At 41.3% G+C, this 19,862-nt stretch overlaps 1 protein-coding gene across 1 annotated transcript; it reads right to left on the reverse strand.

Moving 5' to 3' along the window:
* Positions 1–18,320: 18,320 nt before the first annotated feature.
* On the reverse strand, positions 18,321–19,524 carry LOC104674956 (olfactory receptor 2A1/2A42). Its single transcript, XM_010379436.2, has one exon. It carries the CDS (start codon positions 19,260–19,262, stop codon positions 18,321–18,323), a length of 942 nt encoding a protein of 313 aa, XP_010377738.1. The 5' UTR covers positions 19,263–19,524.
* Positions 19,525–19,862: the final 338 nt, after the last annotated feature.

Consider the following 19,862-nt stretch of genomic DNA (forward strand, 5'->3'; position numbering starts at 1 on the left):
AAAGTGCTGGGATTACAGGCTTGAGCCACCGCGCCTGGCCTAAACCTCTTTTTCTTCCCAGTCTTGGATATGTCATTATCAGCAGTATGAAAACGGACTAATACAGTAAATTGGTACACATAGAGTGGGACACTGCTAAAAAGATACCTGAAAATGTGGAAGGCAACTTTGGAACTGGGTAACAAGCAGAAGTTGAAACAGTTTGGAGGGCTCAGAAGAAGACAAGAAAATGTGGAAAAGTTTGGAACTTCCTAAAGACTTGTTGAATGGCTTTGACAAAAATGCTGATAATAATAAGGACAATAAGGTCCAGGCTGATGTAGTCTCAGATGGAGATGAGGAACTTGTAGGGAACTGGAGCAAAGATGACTGTTTATGTTTTAGCAAAGAGACTGATCACATTTTGCCCCTGCCATAGAAATTTGTGGAACTTTGAACTTGAGAGAGATGATTTAGTGTATCTGGCGGAAGAAATTTCTAAGCAGCAAAGCATTCAAGAGGTGACTTGGGTGCTGTTAAAAGCATTTTGTTTTAAAAGGGAAACAGCATAAAAGTTTGGAAAATTTGCAGCCAGTTAATGCAGCAGAAGAGACAAACCTATTTTTTGAGGAGAAATTCAAGCTGGCTGCAGAAATTTGCATAAGTAACTGGGAGCTGAATGTTAATCTCCAAGGCATTGGGGAAGATGTCTCCAGGGCATGTCATAGGTCTTCATGGCAGCCCCTCCCATCACAGGCCCTGAAGACTAGGAGGAAAAAATGGCTTTGTGGGCCAGGCCCAGGGTCCCCATGCTGTGTGCAGCCTCGGGGCTTGGTGCCCTGCATCCCAGCTGCTCCAGCCATTGCTAAAAGGGGCCAAGGTACAGCTCTGCCCATGGTTTCAGAGGGTGCAAGCACCAAACCTTGGCAGCTTCCATGTGGTGTTGAGCCTGCAGGTGCATGGAAGTCAAGAATTGAGGTTTGGGAACTCCATCTAGAGTTCAGAAGATATATGGAATCACCTGGATGCCCAGGCAAAAGTTTGCTTCAGGGGCAGGGCCCTCATGGAGAATCTCTGCTAGGGTACTGTAAAGGGAAATGTGGGCTCAGAGCCCCCACACAGAATCCCTACTGGGGCACCGCCTAGTGGAGCTGTGTGAAAAGGGCCACCATCCTCTAGACCCCAGAATGGTAGATCCACCGACAGCTTGTACCGTGCACCTGGAAAAGCCACAGATCCTCAACAGCAGCCCATGAGAGCAGCCAGGACAGGGGGCTGTACCCTGTGAAGCCATAGGGGCAGAGCTGCCCAAGATTATGGGAACCTACCTCTTGCATCAGTGTGACCTGGATGTGAGACATGGAGTCGGAGGAGATCATTTTGGAACGTTATAATTTGACTGCCCTGCTGGATTTTTGATTGGCATGGGGCCTGTAACCCCTTTGTTTTGGCCAGCTTCTCCCATTTGGAACGACTGTATTTACCCAATACCTGTACCCCCATTGTATGTAGGAGGTAACTAGCTTGCTTTTGATTTTACAGGATCATGGGTAGAAGGGACTTGCCTTGTCTCAGATGAGACTTTGGACTATGGACTTTTGGGTTAACGCTGAGATGAGTTAAGACTTTGGGGGACTGTTTGGAAGGCATGATTGGTTTTGAAATGTGAGAACATGAGATTTGGAGGGGCCGGGGCAGAATGATATGGTTTGGCTGTGCCCCCACCCAAATCTCAACTTCAGTCGTTATCTCCCAGAATTCCCAGGTGTTGTGGGAGGGACCCAGGGGGAGATAATTGAATCATGGGGGCCGGCCTTTCCCATGCTATTCTTGTGATAGTGAATAAGTCTTAGGAGATCTGATGGGTTTATCAGGGGTTTCTGCTTTTGCTTCTCTCTCATTTTCTCTTGCCACTGCCATGTAAGAAGTGCCTTTTGCCTCCTACCACGATTCTGAGTCCTCCCTAGTCACATGCAACTGTACGTCCAATCAAACCTCTTTTTCTCCCCAGTCTCGGGTGTGTCTTTTTCAGCAGTGTGAAAATGGACTAATACAATCACCCTCCTCTTTGTTCTCCTTTCTATTTCATCTCTAATTTTTTATGGCATTTGGGAGGTGCTATTCATTGCAAAAGTTGGGGACTCACTAATTCCACTACTCACTGCATATCAAGGTAATCTGTCAAGGTTTGGTTATATAAGAAACAAATGAGTCCCCAGAACATACAAGTGAAGGTTATTCAATAAAGGGAGGCAGTCATTACCCTTTAACCTCTGAAAGAAAACTGCAGGTAGGCATCAAACTAACCCTGAGATAGGAGAGAGTAGAAATTCCCACACCCAGTGAATCATAGGACATTAGGTAATTATTGGTGGGAAGTATATTTGAGTGGGAAATTGAATTTCAACTGACTTTTATCCTTGAAGATGGTGCTTCTGTTTTCTCAAGTTAGAAGGTTATGAAAATTGCATCTGAACAACAAGTTGTATTAGCATAAGTTCTAGAATAAACTGAGAAAGCAAGGCTAGTCTGAGGAAAATTTATACCACTCACACTTCCCTTCTAAATTGGAGAATACAATTGAATAGCAAAATTGTAACATACCTTTCAAAGATGTATTGTATAGTAAAGTATATTTTGTGAACTTTTATACCTTCTGTTCTTATTTTTCTATTGCCCTATTTTAAAATCTGTCTTGAATTTATTTTATTAAATGTATATGTCTCTGTGTATATATTTATGAGTAATATTATACTCTTTTGGTATCAGATGAGAACCCAAAACACACAAATACATACTGACACAAAGGAAGATGTTTATACTGCCTCTTACATCGGTCGGAAGAGAGAGGGTTCCAGGAATTCCTGTGACGAGGTCTTAAAGCCAAATACTTTTAAAAATCATTTTATACATATATATTTTATTTTTTTCTATTTGGGAGAAGCTAGAAAATACACGTTACTTTTTTTTGTATCTCATCTATTTTAGACTAAAATCTGCTGCTATTCAAATAATAAATTGTATCTTTGTGTATTCTTTTGATAGACATAGTAGGTAAGTTGTATAAGTAAGTTATAAGAATGTATAAGTAAGTAAGTTGTATCTTTGTGTATTCTTCTTCTGATAGACATAATAATATAAGACAAACCCAATAACAGCATGCTGTTTATTTTGAACACAGAAATGTCCTTAGTTCGGCCTAACTCTGTCCTTCCTTTTTGGTAATAGAAAGTCTTTGGCCTCATCTCTCATCTAACGTCCTTGACACCTATTTCTTGAGGTGTTCCATCCACTGTCAAAGTCCCCAGTCAGTGATTGTTCTTAGGTATGAGTATTCTCTTCCATCCTAATCCATGTTATCCCACTCATCTTCCAAAAGGCAGCCTCTACTCCTAGAGCAGCGCAACAGGTTTCCTCCTCTACTCTTGATGGTGAGCCCAGAGTACCCTGTTGTCTCTGTGGCCCTAGGCTTCCACTTACCCTACCCTTACCTCTGTGGCAATGGAGAGGATGTGGTAGCAAAAGAGAGCAGGAGTGATCCATCACGTCCAGTCATCCTAGGAGATTGATACCAAGGACCCTTCCCACCCCGCACGATACCAAAATCCCCAGATGCTCAAGTCTCTGACATAAAATGGCTTAGTCTTTGCCTATAACCTATGCACATCCTCCTGTACACTTTAAGACATCTCTAGATTAATACCTACTACAATGTAAATCCTATGAAAATAGTCATTATACTGTGTTGTTTAGGGAACAATGACAGGAAAAAAAGCCTGTACATTTTCAGTACAGACAAAACCATCCATTTTTTTTTCCTGAATATTTTTGATCCATTGTTGGTTGAAGCTACGATGTGGAGCCTGTGGATGAGGAGGACTGACTGTATAGCTATGTCACATTTTTGACCACCAAGGCACAGAGACACAGAATAGAATAGAGAAAAATGGAGACAAGAATAAAGATGAGGCCAGCGCAGTGGCTCACGCCTGTAATCCCAGCACTTTGGGAGGTGGAGGCAGAAGGATCGCTTGAACCCAGGAGTTCAAGACCAGCTTGGGAAACATAGTGAGACCCCATCTCTATTTAAAAAAAAATTTTTTTCTTTTTGAGAAAGAGTCTCGCTCTGTCACCCAGGCTGGAGTGCAGTGGTGTGATCTCAGCTCACTGCAACCTCTACCTCCCAGGTTCAAGCGATTCTCCTGTCTCAGCCTCCTGAGTAGCTGGGACTATAGGTGCCCGCCACCACTCCCGGCTAATTTTTGTGTTTTTAGTAGAGGTGGCATTTCACCATGTTGGTCAGACTGATCTCCAATTCCTGATCTCAAATGATCCACCCACCTCAGCCTCCCAAAGTGCTGGGCATACAGGCATAAGCCACCATGCCTGGCCAATTTTTTTTTTTTTTTAAAGAATAAAGATGAATAGGAAGGGAGGTGCCATTCACTTCAGCAGGAACATCCTTCTATTTCCCTTGTGATACAAATGTTCCCACCTCTATGACTCTGTCAGGAGAGGGATACTGAAGATGTTAACATCATTAAAACAAGACATTAAGAAAAATCAGGACAGTTTAATCCTATCCTGTTAGAGATGATCAAACAACTCCAAAGAAGTGATGACTTAACATATTTCTAGGTTCAAGTAGTGGCCAACCGGGGCCAGCATCCTCCCAGTCACCCAGGCTGCCAACCAAGGTGACTGAATACTTACTTGAGATTGCCAGTGTTTGTGATAGCATCACTGGATAAATTCAAGGTAGGATCCTCATTGCCGTGGGCTGTAAAATGGACTCGCCCCCCCCACCACCGCCAAAACTTGGTACACTTAGATGGAAATGGAAAAATGGTATTCTAAAACATTCTGTTGCATTATTATTTGTACCCCTAGGCACGTGTGATTCACGTGGGACAGAGTGACAAGGAAAGGCTCTATTGAAGGGGCGAGGCTTGATTTGCCCCTGGGTGGAAGTGTGGGTGGTCGTGGGAGCTGCATTTCTATGGTGGTGGGAGCTCTGGGCCACTCCTCAATCCCATGTCTGACACACACACACACACACACACACACACACACACACACACACACACTTGATAGTAGGAAGAGCAGCATTTTGGACAAAGAGGAAGCTGAAGGCTGCATGAAGCCTTGAGACATCAACTCAGGTATGTGTGGAGGTGGTGGAAGGTATTATTACCTGGAACAATCTTCACCCTTTAGGCCCAAATCAACCTCCACCTCCACCGGGACGTTTTTGCACAATGTGTTTCTTTAACAGACTCACCAGAGCGCGTGCAAATTTGGTTCTCAATTAGAAACATATTTTGTATTTGTAGTTCCTAAAGGAAATGTGAGTGTTGTACTTAGCAGAAGCTATAGCACCATCTTGTGGAAATAAATGCATCAGCTCACAAGCTTACTCTAAAAATTTTAGTCATCTTAAAAAAAAGTAAATCTTGATATGCCTTCGTAGCTCTAAATCACTCTTGGAATGCACAATCTATTAGTAGGAAAAGACTTCTCATATATTCTAATTGTATGAGGGTGGAGTTAGCATTCTCCACCAGCTGCAGCTTTCTTTCTGTTTGGCTTTTGAGGTAGGGTCTTACTCTGGCACCCAGGCTGGAGTGCAGTGGTGTGATCATAGCTCACTACAGTCTCGAAGTCCCAGGCTGAAGTAATTCTCCTGCATCAGCCTCCCAAGGAGCATAGTGTGCCGCTATACCCAGCTAATTTTTTGTAGAGATGGGGTCTCTCTATATTGCCCAGGCTGGCAGTGGCAACTTTCTTCTTTTTAGAATAATTACCATACTTAGGATCCAATATTCTTCCCATCTCAGACTCATTTCTTTTAGAATGTGTGTCCTCAGGTTTGGATTTTAACCATGTCCCAAGGGATCTTGCCTTCTAAATAAAGGAACACTCACTGGGTACCAGTGTTCTTTTCTGTCTCCTCTGGCGAATCAGGCACCTCTCTTCTTGATAGAGTTCATTGATACAGGGCTTGGGAAAAGGAGGTCCCTTCAGTATTGAGAATCTAAAGCATTGGATTGGGAGCTCACAGAAGAACTGGAACAGAGGCTAAGGCAGGAGGATCACTTGATCCCAGGCATTCGAGGTTGTAATAAACTATAATCGCACCACTACACTCCAGCCTGGGTGACAGAGTGAGACCCCATAAGTCCCTGGAAAAGGTTTTATTTAGAATCATGAAATCATTGAATCATTTAATAAATAATCAGTCTTTTTAATGTAAGTAGTATACCCTCCAGTAGAGGGGAAAAAATGCCCAATATTCTCAACCTTTCTTACCCCTAGTTTGATCTGCATCAAACGTGGAATCGATGTGAAGGTTTGGGGCTTCACTAGGCACCCCTCTGAACAGTCTCAGGCTTGATGAGAATTTAGGGCTGGTGTGACTTTTGCAAATATTAAAGATCTGTGTTTAACTTCAAAACATATTTTGAAAAAGTTACACATTGACATCCTTCAAAAGCTAAAAGCACAGAAGTAAATGTCTCCCTCCACACGTTTCCCAGCTATCCAATTATCTTCTCTCAAGGCCCCAGTATTACAAGTTGTTTGTGAAATGCTTCCAAAAATATTTTGCACTTACCGGAAATATATTACATCAATGATAGTCCACAGAATATTTCAAAACTTGCATTTTTCACTTAAAAATATAGGTTGAAGATTGTTCTATATGAACACATAAAGAGCTTCCTTATTTATTTTTCAGCTGTACAAGATTTTATTGAATGGGTGTAGTCTCCTATTGACATTTTCCCCAGTAGTTTGGCAGTACAAACAATGCTGCAGTGAATAACCTTTACATCTGTTGCGTAGCACATATGCTAGTCAACCTGTGGAATGTATTCCTGGAAGTAGAATTGCTGTGTCAAATGGTGCATTTGTAATTGTGGGAGACTTTGGCAAACTGTTCTCCATGGAGGTCATTTATACCAAATTACAGCAATGTATGACGCTTCATGCCCTCACTAACTGTGCGTTTTTAAAACTTTTTTTTTTTTTTTCTGAGACGGAGTCTCACTTTGTTGCCCAGGCTGGAGTGCAATGGCGTGATTACAGCTCACTGCAGCCTCGACTTCCCAGGCTCAAGTAATCCTCCCATCTCAGCCTCCCACAGGAATTCACCACTGTGCATGGCTAATTTTTTACTTTTTGTAGACAGTTTCCTCATGTTGCCCAAGGTAGTCTTGAACTCCTGGGCTCAGGTGATCCTCCCACCTCAGCCTCCCAAAGTGCTGAGATTACAGGCATGAGCCACCACACCCAGCCTTTAAAACTTTTTAACTTTCCTAATGTAATTGGTGAAATGTTATATTTCAGTGGTTACGGTTGTCATGTTTGCAATGTTCCTTTTATGAATTTGGTTATAGGAACCCGCATTTTTCATGAGGCTTGGTCACCTAGTCAGTTCTCTTTCTCCAGAGCTATTTTGGCAAATACATTGATTTTTTAAAATTAAGTTTTATGAATAGATATAAATGACTCAGATTTCAATCAGCTTTCAAAATTTTTTTTTTAATATTCTCCCTTTCCTACCTGTCACCCCGTGGATTTACCATGAAGCTAGCAAAGCTTAAGCTTAGAACCCCTTCCAAGAGTCCCTTCCAAAACTCTGAACTAATATTGTACTCATACATTCACATTCTTTTTCTTAAAGAAGCTGCCCCAAATCGTATAAGCTTCAGGCCTAGATATGCCCCTGCTTGTCACCATCTTCCCTGTTTTCAACCTTTCTCTTCTTAGTTTCTTCTGTATTCCTCTTAATGCATATGTAAGCACCTCCAGATAGAGTTTATCCACCCCCTTCCTTTTTTCTTGCTTTTCTGAATGGGTCTTGGAGATTTTTCGATGTAAGATCTAGAGACCATCCATACTGTGTACTGTTTGTTGATAATTTTATGGTATTCCATTGTATGAAGATACTGGTCTTTACTTAAATCAGTCCTGTATTAGTGGAACTTAGTGGACATTTATTTATTTATTTATTTTGCATTAAGAAAAGCTCCTGGCAGGTTTCAGAGACCTAAATGACAACTAAAAATCTGGTATGATTACAGGTTTCAGAAGTGATAAGGCTTAAAGTAGATGAAATTGTTGGGAGAGCCCTAGCCTCCCTTCCTCCACACCCTCCTCAGGTATCTAGGACTCGAAGTCTTATCAAAACAGGACCCTTATTACCTGCTAGTCACAACCTATTTATATGAACATATACATCGGCATGGGAAGTTTATCTGTGATTGTGAAACAAGATTGTCTTGCTAAAGACATTCTGAATATCTGAAGGCAGGAGGGAGAGATGATTGTAAGACTTTGAGTGCCTCCAAAATCCTGCTAGATAGTTGTTGGCTTCAAAAAAGGGCAAATAGCTTCTGAGGTCATATTATTCTATCAGTGGCATTGCTGCAGCCTGCTAACTGACTTCACTGCCCACACGCTAACATTTTGTTCTGCCCTATCTGATGGGGATGGGTTGAGCCACCCAGGCATGGAGTGCTAGATGTCTTCTGCATGCCAGAAGAGTTCATTACTTAGTATTTTAACCCTTCATTTACCTAATTTTATTAATTAATTAATTAATTTATTTATTTTTGAGACCGAGTCTCCTCTGCCACCCAGGCTGGAGTGCAGTGGTGCAATCTCGGCTCACTGCAACCTCTGCCTCCTGGGTTCAAGCGATTCTTCTGCCTCAGCCTCCCGAGTAGCTGGTATTACAGGCATGCACCATGATGTCCGCTAATTTTTGTATTTTTAGTAGAGATGGGGTTTCACCATGTTGGCAAGGCTGGTCTCAAAGTCCTGCCCTCAAATGATCCACCCGCCTTGGCCTCCCAAAGTGCTGGGATTGCAGGCATGAGCCACAGCACCTGGCCTTTCATCCACCTTAGTCATCACTTCCTTTCTTCTCTTCCAGTTCAATGCAAGCACCATGGGAACCACATTTTGGATAGCTGGAAATTCAGCCTTTTTGTTCTCTCTACCCCCTTATAGCATGGAATGGCTGATCTATCACAACCTACTTTTTGAGAAGAAAGGATCATACTACCTGTCTGATTTGGTTACCTCAAATCTAATCCTGTTGCCCAGTATTACCTTTTGTTCATATGTCCTTGTTTGGCTCTTCCCTAGAACTCTCTTCCCTGGGACTAAATTGTAGTGGTTTTTAGTTTAAGATACCATGTTAAAAATTTTAAAACATTTTAAGTATTTGTGAGTACCTAGTAGGTGTATATTATTTAGCTCTTTTATAAGAGATCAGGTAAATAATACATAGAGGAAGTAAGGAAGGAGAAAACAAAGATGAGAGAAGAGAATAGATGGATCTCAATGCTTTATGATTAAGAATAACTTTTAGTACTTCTTTTCAGTTTATAAAGTGCTGTGTATATTACCTTTTGTGAAGCTCACATTTCCTTGAAATAGATGGGGTGGTGTCTTATCACCATTTTATAGACAGGGAAGTAAAATAAGGATAAGGCTGATCATGGCACACCTGAATCCAGGTTTATAGGATTTCCCAACATCTTGAGACTTGATGGTTCACAGTTGATTTTGTCTGGGTCCCTCAGAAGATAATCAGGGCAGTAGCAGTTTCAGAATTTTTGTACTGAAATGGGGGCTAGGGGATTTGTCTTGAAGCTCTATTTGGATTGTATTTCTGATAAAATTGAAAAAATAATCTATTGTCTGATAAAATTTAAAAAATTCAGACAAAATTGAATTCAGATAAAATTGAAATATTCAGATAAAAATGAAAAAAAAAATTCTGTGGAGGTGCTGATGATGGAGATCTGTGGAGAAGGCTCAAGTCTCTTGGTCTCTCCACTTCTTTTGAGTTTTACTATTGTCCTGAAGAGGCAGAGAGCTAGAAACTCAGAATCTCTGATTCCCTGTGGCACAGGCTGCTAGATGTTTTTCAGAATTGTTCCTCCTATGTTTGGGTGCATGGACCACATTTCTCAGAATCACTTGCATTTTTTATGGCCATGGTGACCAAGTTGTAGCCAATGGGAAGTAAGCAGAAATGAAGAGTCCACTTTTGGGCCAGGTCACTGAAACTTTCATGCTTTTTCTTCCAACACACATGATGATCATGGGAACCATGTAGAAATGATGGTAGATCCATGAGGTGTAAGGACCCTGGGTCCTGGAATCACCAATTAATGGCATGATGTCTGCTGGTCGGGAAAACCTCCTCTGAACAAGGAATGAGCATTGGTTTACTGTAAAATTTTCAAATAACGCAATATTCTTTCCCATGGTTCAGTCTACATTTTGAGCGGTCTCTTCTTTAACTCTTTAATGTGTATTATTTTAAACATTTTCCCATGCTTTAGTATACGTCTATGTATATATTCTCACACATACACCTATCTATAGGTTTTTAAGTGAATGAGAAAGCACAGTATCGATATACTTTGTTTCCTCACTTCACATTTTATGAAAATTTTGCTTATGGTAATATTAGTTTATCTGTTAACTGTACATTAATATCTAATTAGATGTTAATAGACTAATAAAACTTATATTAAGAGTTGCATAATATTTCATTGTCTATATTTGCAATGTTTTATTTAATAACCTCACTATTGATATTAGGTTATTTATCAATATTACAAATACTGCTTCTGCTTAAAATATATTTACATGTATATATTTATGCATATGGGAATATTTCTGTAGGATATGTTCTTAGAATTGGAATTGCTGCATCAAAAGGCATGTGCATTTTATTTTTTGAGGCCGGACACAGTGGCTCATGCCTGTAATCCCAGCACTTTGGGAGACTGAGGAGGGAGGATCGCTTTAGCCCAGGAATCCAATACCAGCCTAAGCAATATAGTGAGACCCTGTCTCTACTAAACAACAACAGCAAAATTAGCCAGGCATGATGGCACCTGTAGTTCCGGCTACTCAGGAGGCTGAGGTTGGAGGATACTTTGAGCTCACTGTACTCCAGCCTGGGCAACAGAGTGAAACCCTGTCTCTGAAAAATCAGAACAAACAATTTAGTTTTTGAAGAGACATGACCACATTTCCCCCAAATCTATTAAGACTGTGGGGAAATATCCCCTTGCCTGCATGCTTAGCGATGCTAGAAAATATCTATCTTTTAATTTTTGTCCATCTAATGGGTGAAAAATGGTATCTTGTGCTTTAAAATTTATTATTTACTAGAGGAGCTATACATCTTTCATTATATTTATTATTGTCTGTCACTTGTTCTACTGTAAATAGTTTATTTGTCTCTACTTGCATCTATGTATTTTTTTCCAATAAAAAGCTAGTTTGTATATTACTATTTTGCTTATTATATATATTGGGGACTATGTTAGCTGTATTTTTATCATTTTCTTAAAGCTGATTTTCTTTTCTTTGTGTGTGGTAAAGATGGTGGACTTTTTAAACATTTTATTTTTTTTTTGGCCGGGTGCAGTGGCTCATGCCTACAATCCCAGCACTTTGGGAGGCTGAGGCGGGTGGATCACCTGAGGTCAGGCATTCAAGACCAGCCTGGCCAACATGGTGAAACCCTGACTCTATTAAAAATGCAAAAAATTAGCCGGGTGTAGCGGTGGCCGCCTGTAATTCCAGCTACTCAGGAGGCTGAGGCAGGAGAATCGCTTGAATCGGGAGGTGGATGTTGCAGTGAGCCGAGATTGTGCCATTGTACTCCAGCCTGGGCGACAAGAGCAAAACTCCATCTCAAAAATAAGTAAATAAATAAAATTAAGTAAAATAAAAGTTTTATTTTTTAATTGACAAAATGGTATAGATTTACCATGTATAAAATGATGTTTCGAAATGTATGTACACTGTGAAATGGCTAAATTGGGCAAATTACCATATGAATTATCTAACATACTTGTCATTTTTGTGGTGAGAACACTTAAAATCTACTCTCTCAACATTTTTCACAATACAATATATGTTATCTACTATCCTCACCAAGTTGTACAATAGGTCTCAAGGCTGATTTTCTTGATCCTTACTTAACTGTTCACAGAAATATATTCTCTAAGTCCAGGATAGAGGGAGGCCTTATGGCGCAGTGGTTATGGAGTCAGGCTGACCTGGATTAGGGTCCAGGTTATGTCAGATACTTGCTGTGTGACCATAGAAAAGTTTCTTACCATCTCTGTACCTCTATCTCTTCTTTTGTAAAAATAATAATAATAAAAGTACTAACCCATAGAATTGTTATGAAGTTGAGAGAGAATAATGATGCATGTACCTTAGCACAGTGCCTGGCATTTAATAAGCTCTCAACAAATATTATCTCTTAAAAGTATATCTACAATGTGGGTAATATGTGTACAAAACTAGACATTTATGTTTTAGTCTAGTTCCTAGAACCATTCCCAATAAAAGTTATTCCTAGTAATACTCTTTCCTTAAGGTGGGCATTTCATTAACTTTTAACCAGTCTTACGAAATTTCTACTTCCCAGTGCACTAAAATAGTGCTAATTAATTAATTCCGTATGTACTATTTTTTTTTTTTTTCATTTTTTGAGACAGAGTCTCCCTCTGTCACCCAGGCTGGAGTGCAGTGGCATGATCTCGGCTCACTGCAACCTCTTCCTTCCAGGATCAAGCGATTCTCATGCCCCAGCCTTCCAAGTAGCTGGAATTACAAGCACATGCCACCATGCCTGGCTGGTTTTTGTATTTTTAGTAGAGAAAAGGTTCATCATATTCACCATGCTGGTCTCAAACTCCTGGCCTCAAGTGATCCTCCCGCCTCGGCCTCCCAAAGTGCTGGGATTACAGGCATGAGCCATCGTGCCTGGCCAGTACATATTTTTGGGGTTCTACTATATTTAAGGTCTGAGAGATTCAGTTAGCCTCAGAAGTGCATTTCATTTTCTCTGTATGGAATTTGTTTTATACTCCTTTGACAAAAATGAAAATCCAAATTAATATGAAATGTGAAGAAACTAATAAAGACAGGGAATTAGAAAGCAAAAGGGGACCTTAAAGTTTGTCTAGTTCAATTCTTTATTTTATAGGTGTGGAAATTGAAGCCCAGAGGAGTTAAGCAACTTTTCTAAGGTCACACAGTAAGTGGGGGAATTGCTGTGAGAGCCCAGACATTCTCATGCCTAGCCAGTATTCTGTTGACCAAATCATACTGTGTTCAAGGGTTCACTTCTTCTTTTGGCACATGATTTCAAAAATTAAAAACATAGAAACACAGGTTTGAAAAACACAGATAAAAATGAGCCAATGCTATTTAAAATTTATGAAGAAAGCAAGGGATGTAAGACACTTCTCTGCTGGTTGCGAAAACATCAGAACTGTGAAGTCCAGTGAGACAGCATTCCAAATGTCTTTCCTTTTTGTCTATTCTCACGAACCTGTGTTTAACAATGATACACTACACTCACAGCAGACGGCAAACACCAGCCGTACAGGTCGGCAATTGGCAATCCCTGGTCCACATGCCAAAGATGCTGCAGGTGCCAATTTCAGGCGGCAAGGAAACTGACTACAACACACAAATTCCCATCCCTATCATTCCCAGTAGTTATTGCCTACAGTTGTCTCCACCCTCTTGCCAGAGTTTTCAAGAGCAGCATCCTAACATGACTTCCTGTGTAGCACCAGTACCATCCTGGCCTTCTGGAATCACAGGTTCAGTCATTTGGCACACTTGTGATAAGACAATGGCCATGGACTCCTATGATAAAACATAAATAGAATTCCCATCATTTTTAATAGTAGGTGCTAAATTTCAACCCTAAATTGTGTCTTGTCTTCTCTGTGATCCTAGAGCAATAGGACGTTCTTGATTATTAATATCTACTGCATAAGAATATGCTAAAAGGATGAATTGGACAAATCAAATGCACAAGAGATTCAACTTTAAAAAAATAGGCCAGGCACAGTGGCTCACGCCTGTAATACCAGCACTTTGGGAGGCCGAGGTGGGAGTTGGAGACCAGTCTGACCAACATGGTGAAATGCCCTCTCCACTAACAATACAAAATTAGCCGGTGTGGTGGTGCATGCCTGTAGTCCCAACTACTCGGGAGGCTGAGGCAGGAGAATCACTTAAACCTGGGAGACAGAAATTGCAGTGAGCCGAGATCGTGCCACTGCACTCCAGACTGGGCGACAGAGCAAGACTCCATCTCAAATAAATAAATAAATAAAAAGAATAAAGGGTAACTCATCCCTAGGCATATATGATGTGAGTAGAAATTTGAACACAATGACCACTCATTTGTTCATTTAGTCAGTTTATTGAGTGTCTACTATGAACAGGCCTATTGCCAACCATTCAGGAGATGAGTATCAGGAGGTCCTCTACAAGAGAGTGGCTCAGAGTTTATTTACAGCCAGACTGCCTGGTCTTGAGTCATGTTTCTACCACTGAATGATTTGGCGACCTTGCATAAATTAATTAATTTCACTAAACTTTATTTTCCCCATGTAATGTTAGGATAGTGTTAGTACCTACTCCACAGATTTGTTGTAAGAATTATACTAAAGCATTTTATGCGGTGCTGACCACATAGTAAGTGCTCAATAATCATCAGGTACAATTAAATTTCTACTGTACTATAACCTAAAATTAGAGGGATTTAAAGAAGGTTAGAAATCAGAAGATGGCTCAACACTGAAAATTTGGAAATGGGGTCAACGGACATAGTCAACAGATAGTTAAAAGTGTCCTCTATGTATTCCTTATGTTTTTTATGAGTACTCACTCTGTGCTAGGAATGTACAGGTGTAAAGAGATGAACCAATGCTTGTCCTTCCCTTTGTGAAGAGATGAATGAAACATACTCGAGACATATACTGTAAATCCCAGGTTGAGGATTACAAAAAGTTGGAAACCAAAACCAAAATCTGAATTCCTTGACTTTGGGAGAAGTCTCCTGTTGTTTCCAAGTGGACGGGCTGGGACCAGATTCAAAGAGAGAGAGGCTCCCCGGGAGTCTTTGCCAGCTGACGCACAGAGGTTCCCTGAGTCTGGGCCGCAGCTCGTGCTCCTGGTCTGCCTGTGCCCTCCAAGACTCAGTGGCCTTCTGTGCCTCTAGGGCAGACATGGGGAAGCCAGGCGTAGGTGACCTACCAGCACCAATGCTCTTCCTTTTTTTTTTTTTTTTTTTTGAGGCGGAGTCTCGCTCTGTCGCCTGGACTGGAGTGCAGTGGCCAGATCTCAGCTCACTGCAAGCTCCGCCTCCCGGGTCTACAGGCGCCCGCCACCTCGCCCTAGTTTCTGTACTTTTAGTAGAGACGGGGTTTCACCGTGTCAGCCAGGATGGTCTCGATCTCCTGACCTCGTGATCCGCCCGTCTCGGCCTCCCAAAGTGCTGGGATTACAGGCTTGAGCCACCGCGCCCGGCCTGCTCTTCCTGTTTAAAGAGAAATTTTGGTTCCAGATCAGAAAGTTTAGCAACCCTGACAGGATTAAAATAACTTCTGACAGCATGGTAATAATAACAGTTTATCTTATGTTCACATAGCACTTTTAAGACTTCAAAAAAAAAATGTGTCCATTTGCATCTTGCTTTTGGTTTTCAGTGGCACTCTGGGGTGTCCTAAACAGCTTCCATATGCATAATTTTCAGATGAAGGACTAAAGCTCAGGCAGTTTAAGGGAGTTCTCTGCAAAAAAACACAGCTAGCAAATGATACACCTGGAACTAGAACCAGGGCCTCTGGTATGCACCTTGTGTATTTAAGAGGTAGGCAGTGTCGTGGGTTTCCTGGATGCCTGGGCCAATCCTAAGAGAGGACTGCACACACAGAATTTAGGGTCCACACAAGCAACTGCCTGAGCATGGTTTCTGCACACCATGATTTCCTGCCGCTCCTCTGTTACCAGGGGAGCATTCACCCCTTGAAACCTATCGCTGGTATTAGAGCTCTTCACCTTCATCCTGCCACTTGAATGTATCCCTTCCCAGTGTTGGTTCCATTGCAATACGCAGCATCTGCCATGAAACTAAACAACTGTTTAAAAACTGTTCGGCAGCAGTGGAATTACAAATGGTGTATCCAGTTTGGGTAATGTTTTAAAAATTAATTAATTATTTAATTTTTAAAAAATTATTATTATTGTTGGAGACAAAGTCTCACTCTGTCACCCAGGTTGGAATGCAGTGGTGCGATTGTGACTCACTGAAACCTCAAAATCTTGGGCTCAAGTGATCCTCTTACCTCAGCCTCCCGAATAGCTGGGGCTACAGGCACATGTTGCCATGCCCGGCTAGATAATTTACAAAAACACTTTCTAATGTTCTTCAATTGATGAACCATCAACTTGAAACTGCAATGTCAACCTCATTTATCCATTGTTTTTGGTTTCACCATCCTGACCGTCAAGAGACTCCTCCTCCATCTCTGACCCTTGGAGTCACAGTCCGTTCTTGCTACCTCATCTCATTTCAGGCACCAGTATAAAAAAAGCTGGTGTGTTTTTTTTTTTTTGTTTGTTTGTTTTTTCCAGCTTTAAGTAGTTTTCTGTCTGGAGCCTAATGCCTATCTTTGGCTAGAGATTGAAAATTGCTTTTCATCTCTCCTCCTCTTCATCTTTGGAAATTTCATGATCTCTTTGATTTGTGTGGTGGTACTTACTAACTTCCTCTAAGTGAAGAACATTTGCTTATTCAGAGAGAGTCAGACAGTCCCCTGGAGGAGGTGAGAAGAGTAGAAACAAATGACCATCACAATCTCAGGGCAGGTTGGAAAGTGGATTTTGTTGTGTAGTTGCTTATATAATGGTTATGATTATGGGTTCAGCAGTCATGTTACCTAAGTTTGATTCTGGACTAGGTACTTATTAGCTGGGAGCATTGGTTAAATTATATAATCTCTCTGTAGCTCTGTTTTCTCACCTAAAAATAGTAGTAATAGTCTCTACCTCAGGGTTTTTATGAGGACGTAAAGAGCTCTTACTTGTAAGGTTCTTGGAATAGTGCTTCACCAAGCACTCAGTGTGTGTGTGTGTGTGTGTGTGTGTGTGCATGTGCATATGCATTAGCATGTGAGTGTTGTATGTGAACTAGAGATGTCTTTGTTCTGGATCTCACCACCCAGACCCAAGTACAGTTCTAAACTAACTCCCTAATCTCATTGAGAACAGCCTCCACTCCCACCCTGTCTGTGTTCTGTGTTCCTCTGAATCTCTTAACCTCTTTTGCAGCCATGGCCATAGGACTCGTCAAACAGGATAAGAAGACTTCCATAAATAATCTCTGACTCTCCTGGCCTCATCGTGGCACATTCTAGATGGAGAAGAAACCCACATTCACCTAACATATCCTAAATTAGGTATGTTGCTAATAAAGTCCTACATTGTCCTGGTTAAGCAGAGAAGGCTTGGGAGCCAGATTGTTTGGATTTGAGTCTAACATTTTCCATCTGCTTAAAGTTTGCATCTATAAAATGGGACAATAATGGGAAATGGATTGACTATAATGATAAACTGAGGTTATCTCTATAAAGTACCTATCAATGTGCAGTGGATGGCACAGAGTAATTTATAATAATGCTAAATATTAACGTTATTATTAAAACCCTTTTTTCCATTGAATTGTCTCTGTGTGGGGCTTTCCATTCATCCCCAGCAGTGAAAAGTTGTGTGGTGGTACTTACTAACTTCCTCTAAGTGAAGAGCATTTGCTTATTCAGAGAGAATCATAGACAGTCCCCTAGAGGAGGTGAGAAGAGTAGAAACAAATGACCATCACAATCTCAGGGCAGTTTGGAAAGTGGATTTTGTTGTGTAATTGCTTCGTATTGCCAGCTGAATGTTTATGGATTCACTCTCTCTGACAACAAAAATTGTCAGACACTTTGTAGGATTTTATAAAAATCAATTTCCTTCCAAGCTGAAGTAGGCTTTTAGGTACATTTACTACTTAGAGAGGAAGTACAATTGAGGGGAAGCATCCAAATGAAGATGAAAGTGGACAGAGGTATCAATGAGTTCTGGAGTCTCTGCCTGTGGCTGTATTTTAAAAAAGTTTTTATAGATATGAATCTGTCTGGTAATAACTGCTATTCCACTACTACGGAGCATACCTGACTAAGTCACGGGTGGAGTGTCTGTTTTAAACTTCTGGACTCATAGCAGTGTACAAAACAAATCTTTCCCCAACATTCTCAACTCAATAAGCAGTTAAATTAAAAAATGTTAAGTATAACAAATGCATCAAAAACTAAATACTTCTCAGGCAGGAAAAAGGAATGCTTTGCAGAGTCACTTGGTTCATTCAGTTTCAGATATAAAGAGTAGTGAACTTAGGTGGTATTTGGTACTAATATTGCAGGAGATGACTGAGGCTGGAGATTCAAATGTCACACCAGTTGGGAATGACTTTCCTTGCACAATGCTCTCCTCAGGGCACCCTTGACCTCTGCGTTCCTCAGGCTGTAAATCAGGGGATTCAGTGTTGGGTTGAAAAAACTGTAAAATAGGAAAAGTACCTTCTGCAGCTCCTCAGGGTGGCGGGACTTGGGGGCCATGTACATGATGATGGCGCTGCCAAAGAAGAGCCCCACCACACAGAGGTGGAAGGAGCAGGTGGAGAAGGCCTTTCTGCGGCCCTCCCCAGACTGGATCCTCAGGATGGCCGTCAGGATGCGTGAGTAGGAGACCAGCACCAGGCAGAGCGGCCCCACCAGGAAGAACACACAGGCTGCAAAGATGACCACCTGATTGAGCCACGTGTCGGCACAGGCCAGCCTGAGGACAGACAGGATTTCACAGAAGAAGTGGTTGATTTCATAAGGCCCACAGAAGGGCAGTCTTAGGATGAGAACCACATGGACCAGAGCCAGGAGGGAGCCACGTGTCCAAGAAGTGATGGCCAGGGTGATGCAGACTCTCCAGGTCATGATGATGGAATATCGGAGAGGGTGGCAGATGGCCACATAACGATGGTAAGACATCACCACCAGCAGGAGACATTCGCTGTGTCCAAAAGTCAAACAGAGAAAGGTCTGCGTCATGCAGCCAGCAAAGGAGATGGGCTTGGCTGGATGCAGCAGGTTCACCAGCATCTGGGGCACCATGTTGCAAGCATAAGTGATGTCGACGACAGCCAGGTGTGAGAGGAAGAAGTACATGGGGGTGTGGAGTCTGGAGTCCAGTGAGATGAGCCCCAGGATGGCCCCGTTCCCCAGCAGGGTGAAGACACAGAACAGGGAGAAGAGACCAAAGAGGAGCATCTGAATCCTTGGGCCCAGGAGAAATCCAAATAGGAGGAACTCTGTGACCATTGTCTGATTTTCCCCCATTTCCCTGTGAAAAAGAAAAAGATCGCTTAGGACCAGATTGTCAAAAACACCTAGAGATTATTTTATGAATTTAGTCATTTTTAAAAGATAAACTTTTAACATTAGTGATTTAGCTACACGTTACGTTAATTACCGATTGTAAATATCCAGTGTTATAGAAGGCACTGTGTCACAAATGATAGGATACATAGAGCCATTGACACATCATGGGAAGAAAGAGTGTCGTACCAAAAGTGGAAGTAAAATGACCATCTAATAAGGATGGTCTTGAAGCTGCACATATAAAAATTACTAAGAGATTCCTGAAGTGTAGAAATAATCAGTAATAGAAGAACTCCAAATATGGGAATCAGAGTGGTCCTAGAAAAAAAGATGATGTAATCCCAGTTTCTCAGTAGAAATATCAACTGTTTTGCTTTCAACATCTGAAATCCACCTTTGTATTCTGGAGCAGTTTATATAATAACAGAAGAAGCAGAAAGATAAAAAGCAACTTTAATGACATTGTGATTGTTTGGGTTCCTGAGAAGGAACTAATGGATATGCTACAAATGTGTTCTAATTGCAATCTTTATTTTACAATGAGTCATAAATAGGAAC

The sequence above is a fragment of the Rhinopithecus roxellana genome, chromosome 6 (genome assembly GCF_007565055.1).
Source record: "Rhinopithecus roxellana isolate Shanxi Qingling chromosome 6, ASM756505v1, whole genome shotgun sequence".
NCBI classification, from domain to species: Eukaryota; Metazoa; Chordata; class Mammalia; order Primates; family Cercopithecidae; genus Rhinopithecus; species Rhinopithecus roxellana.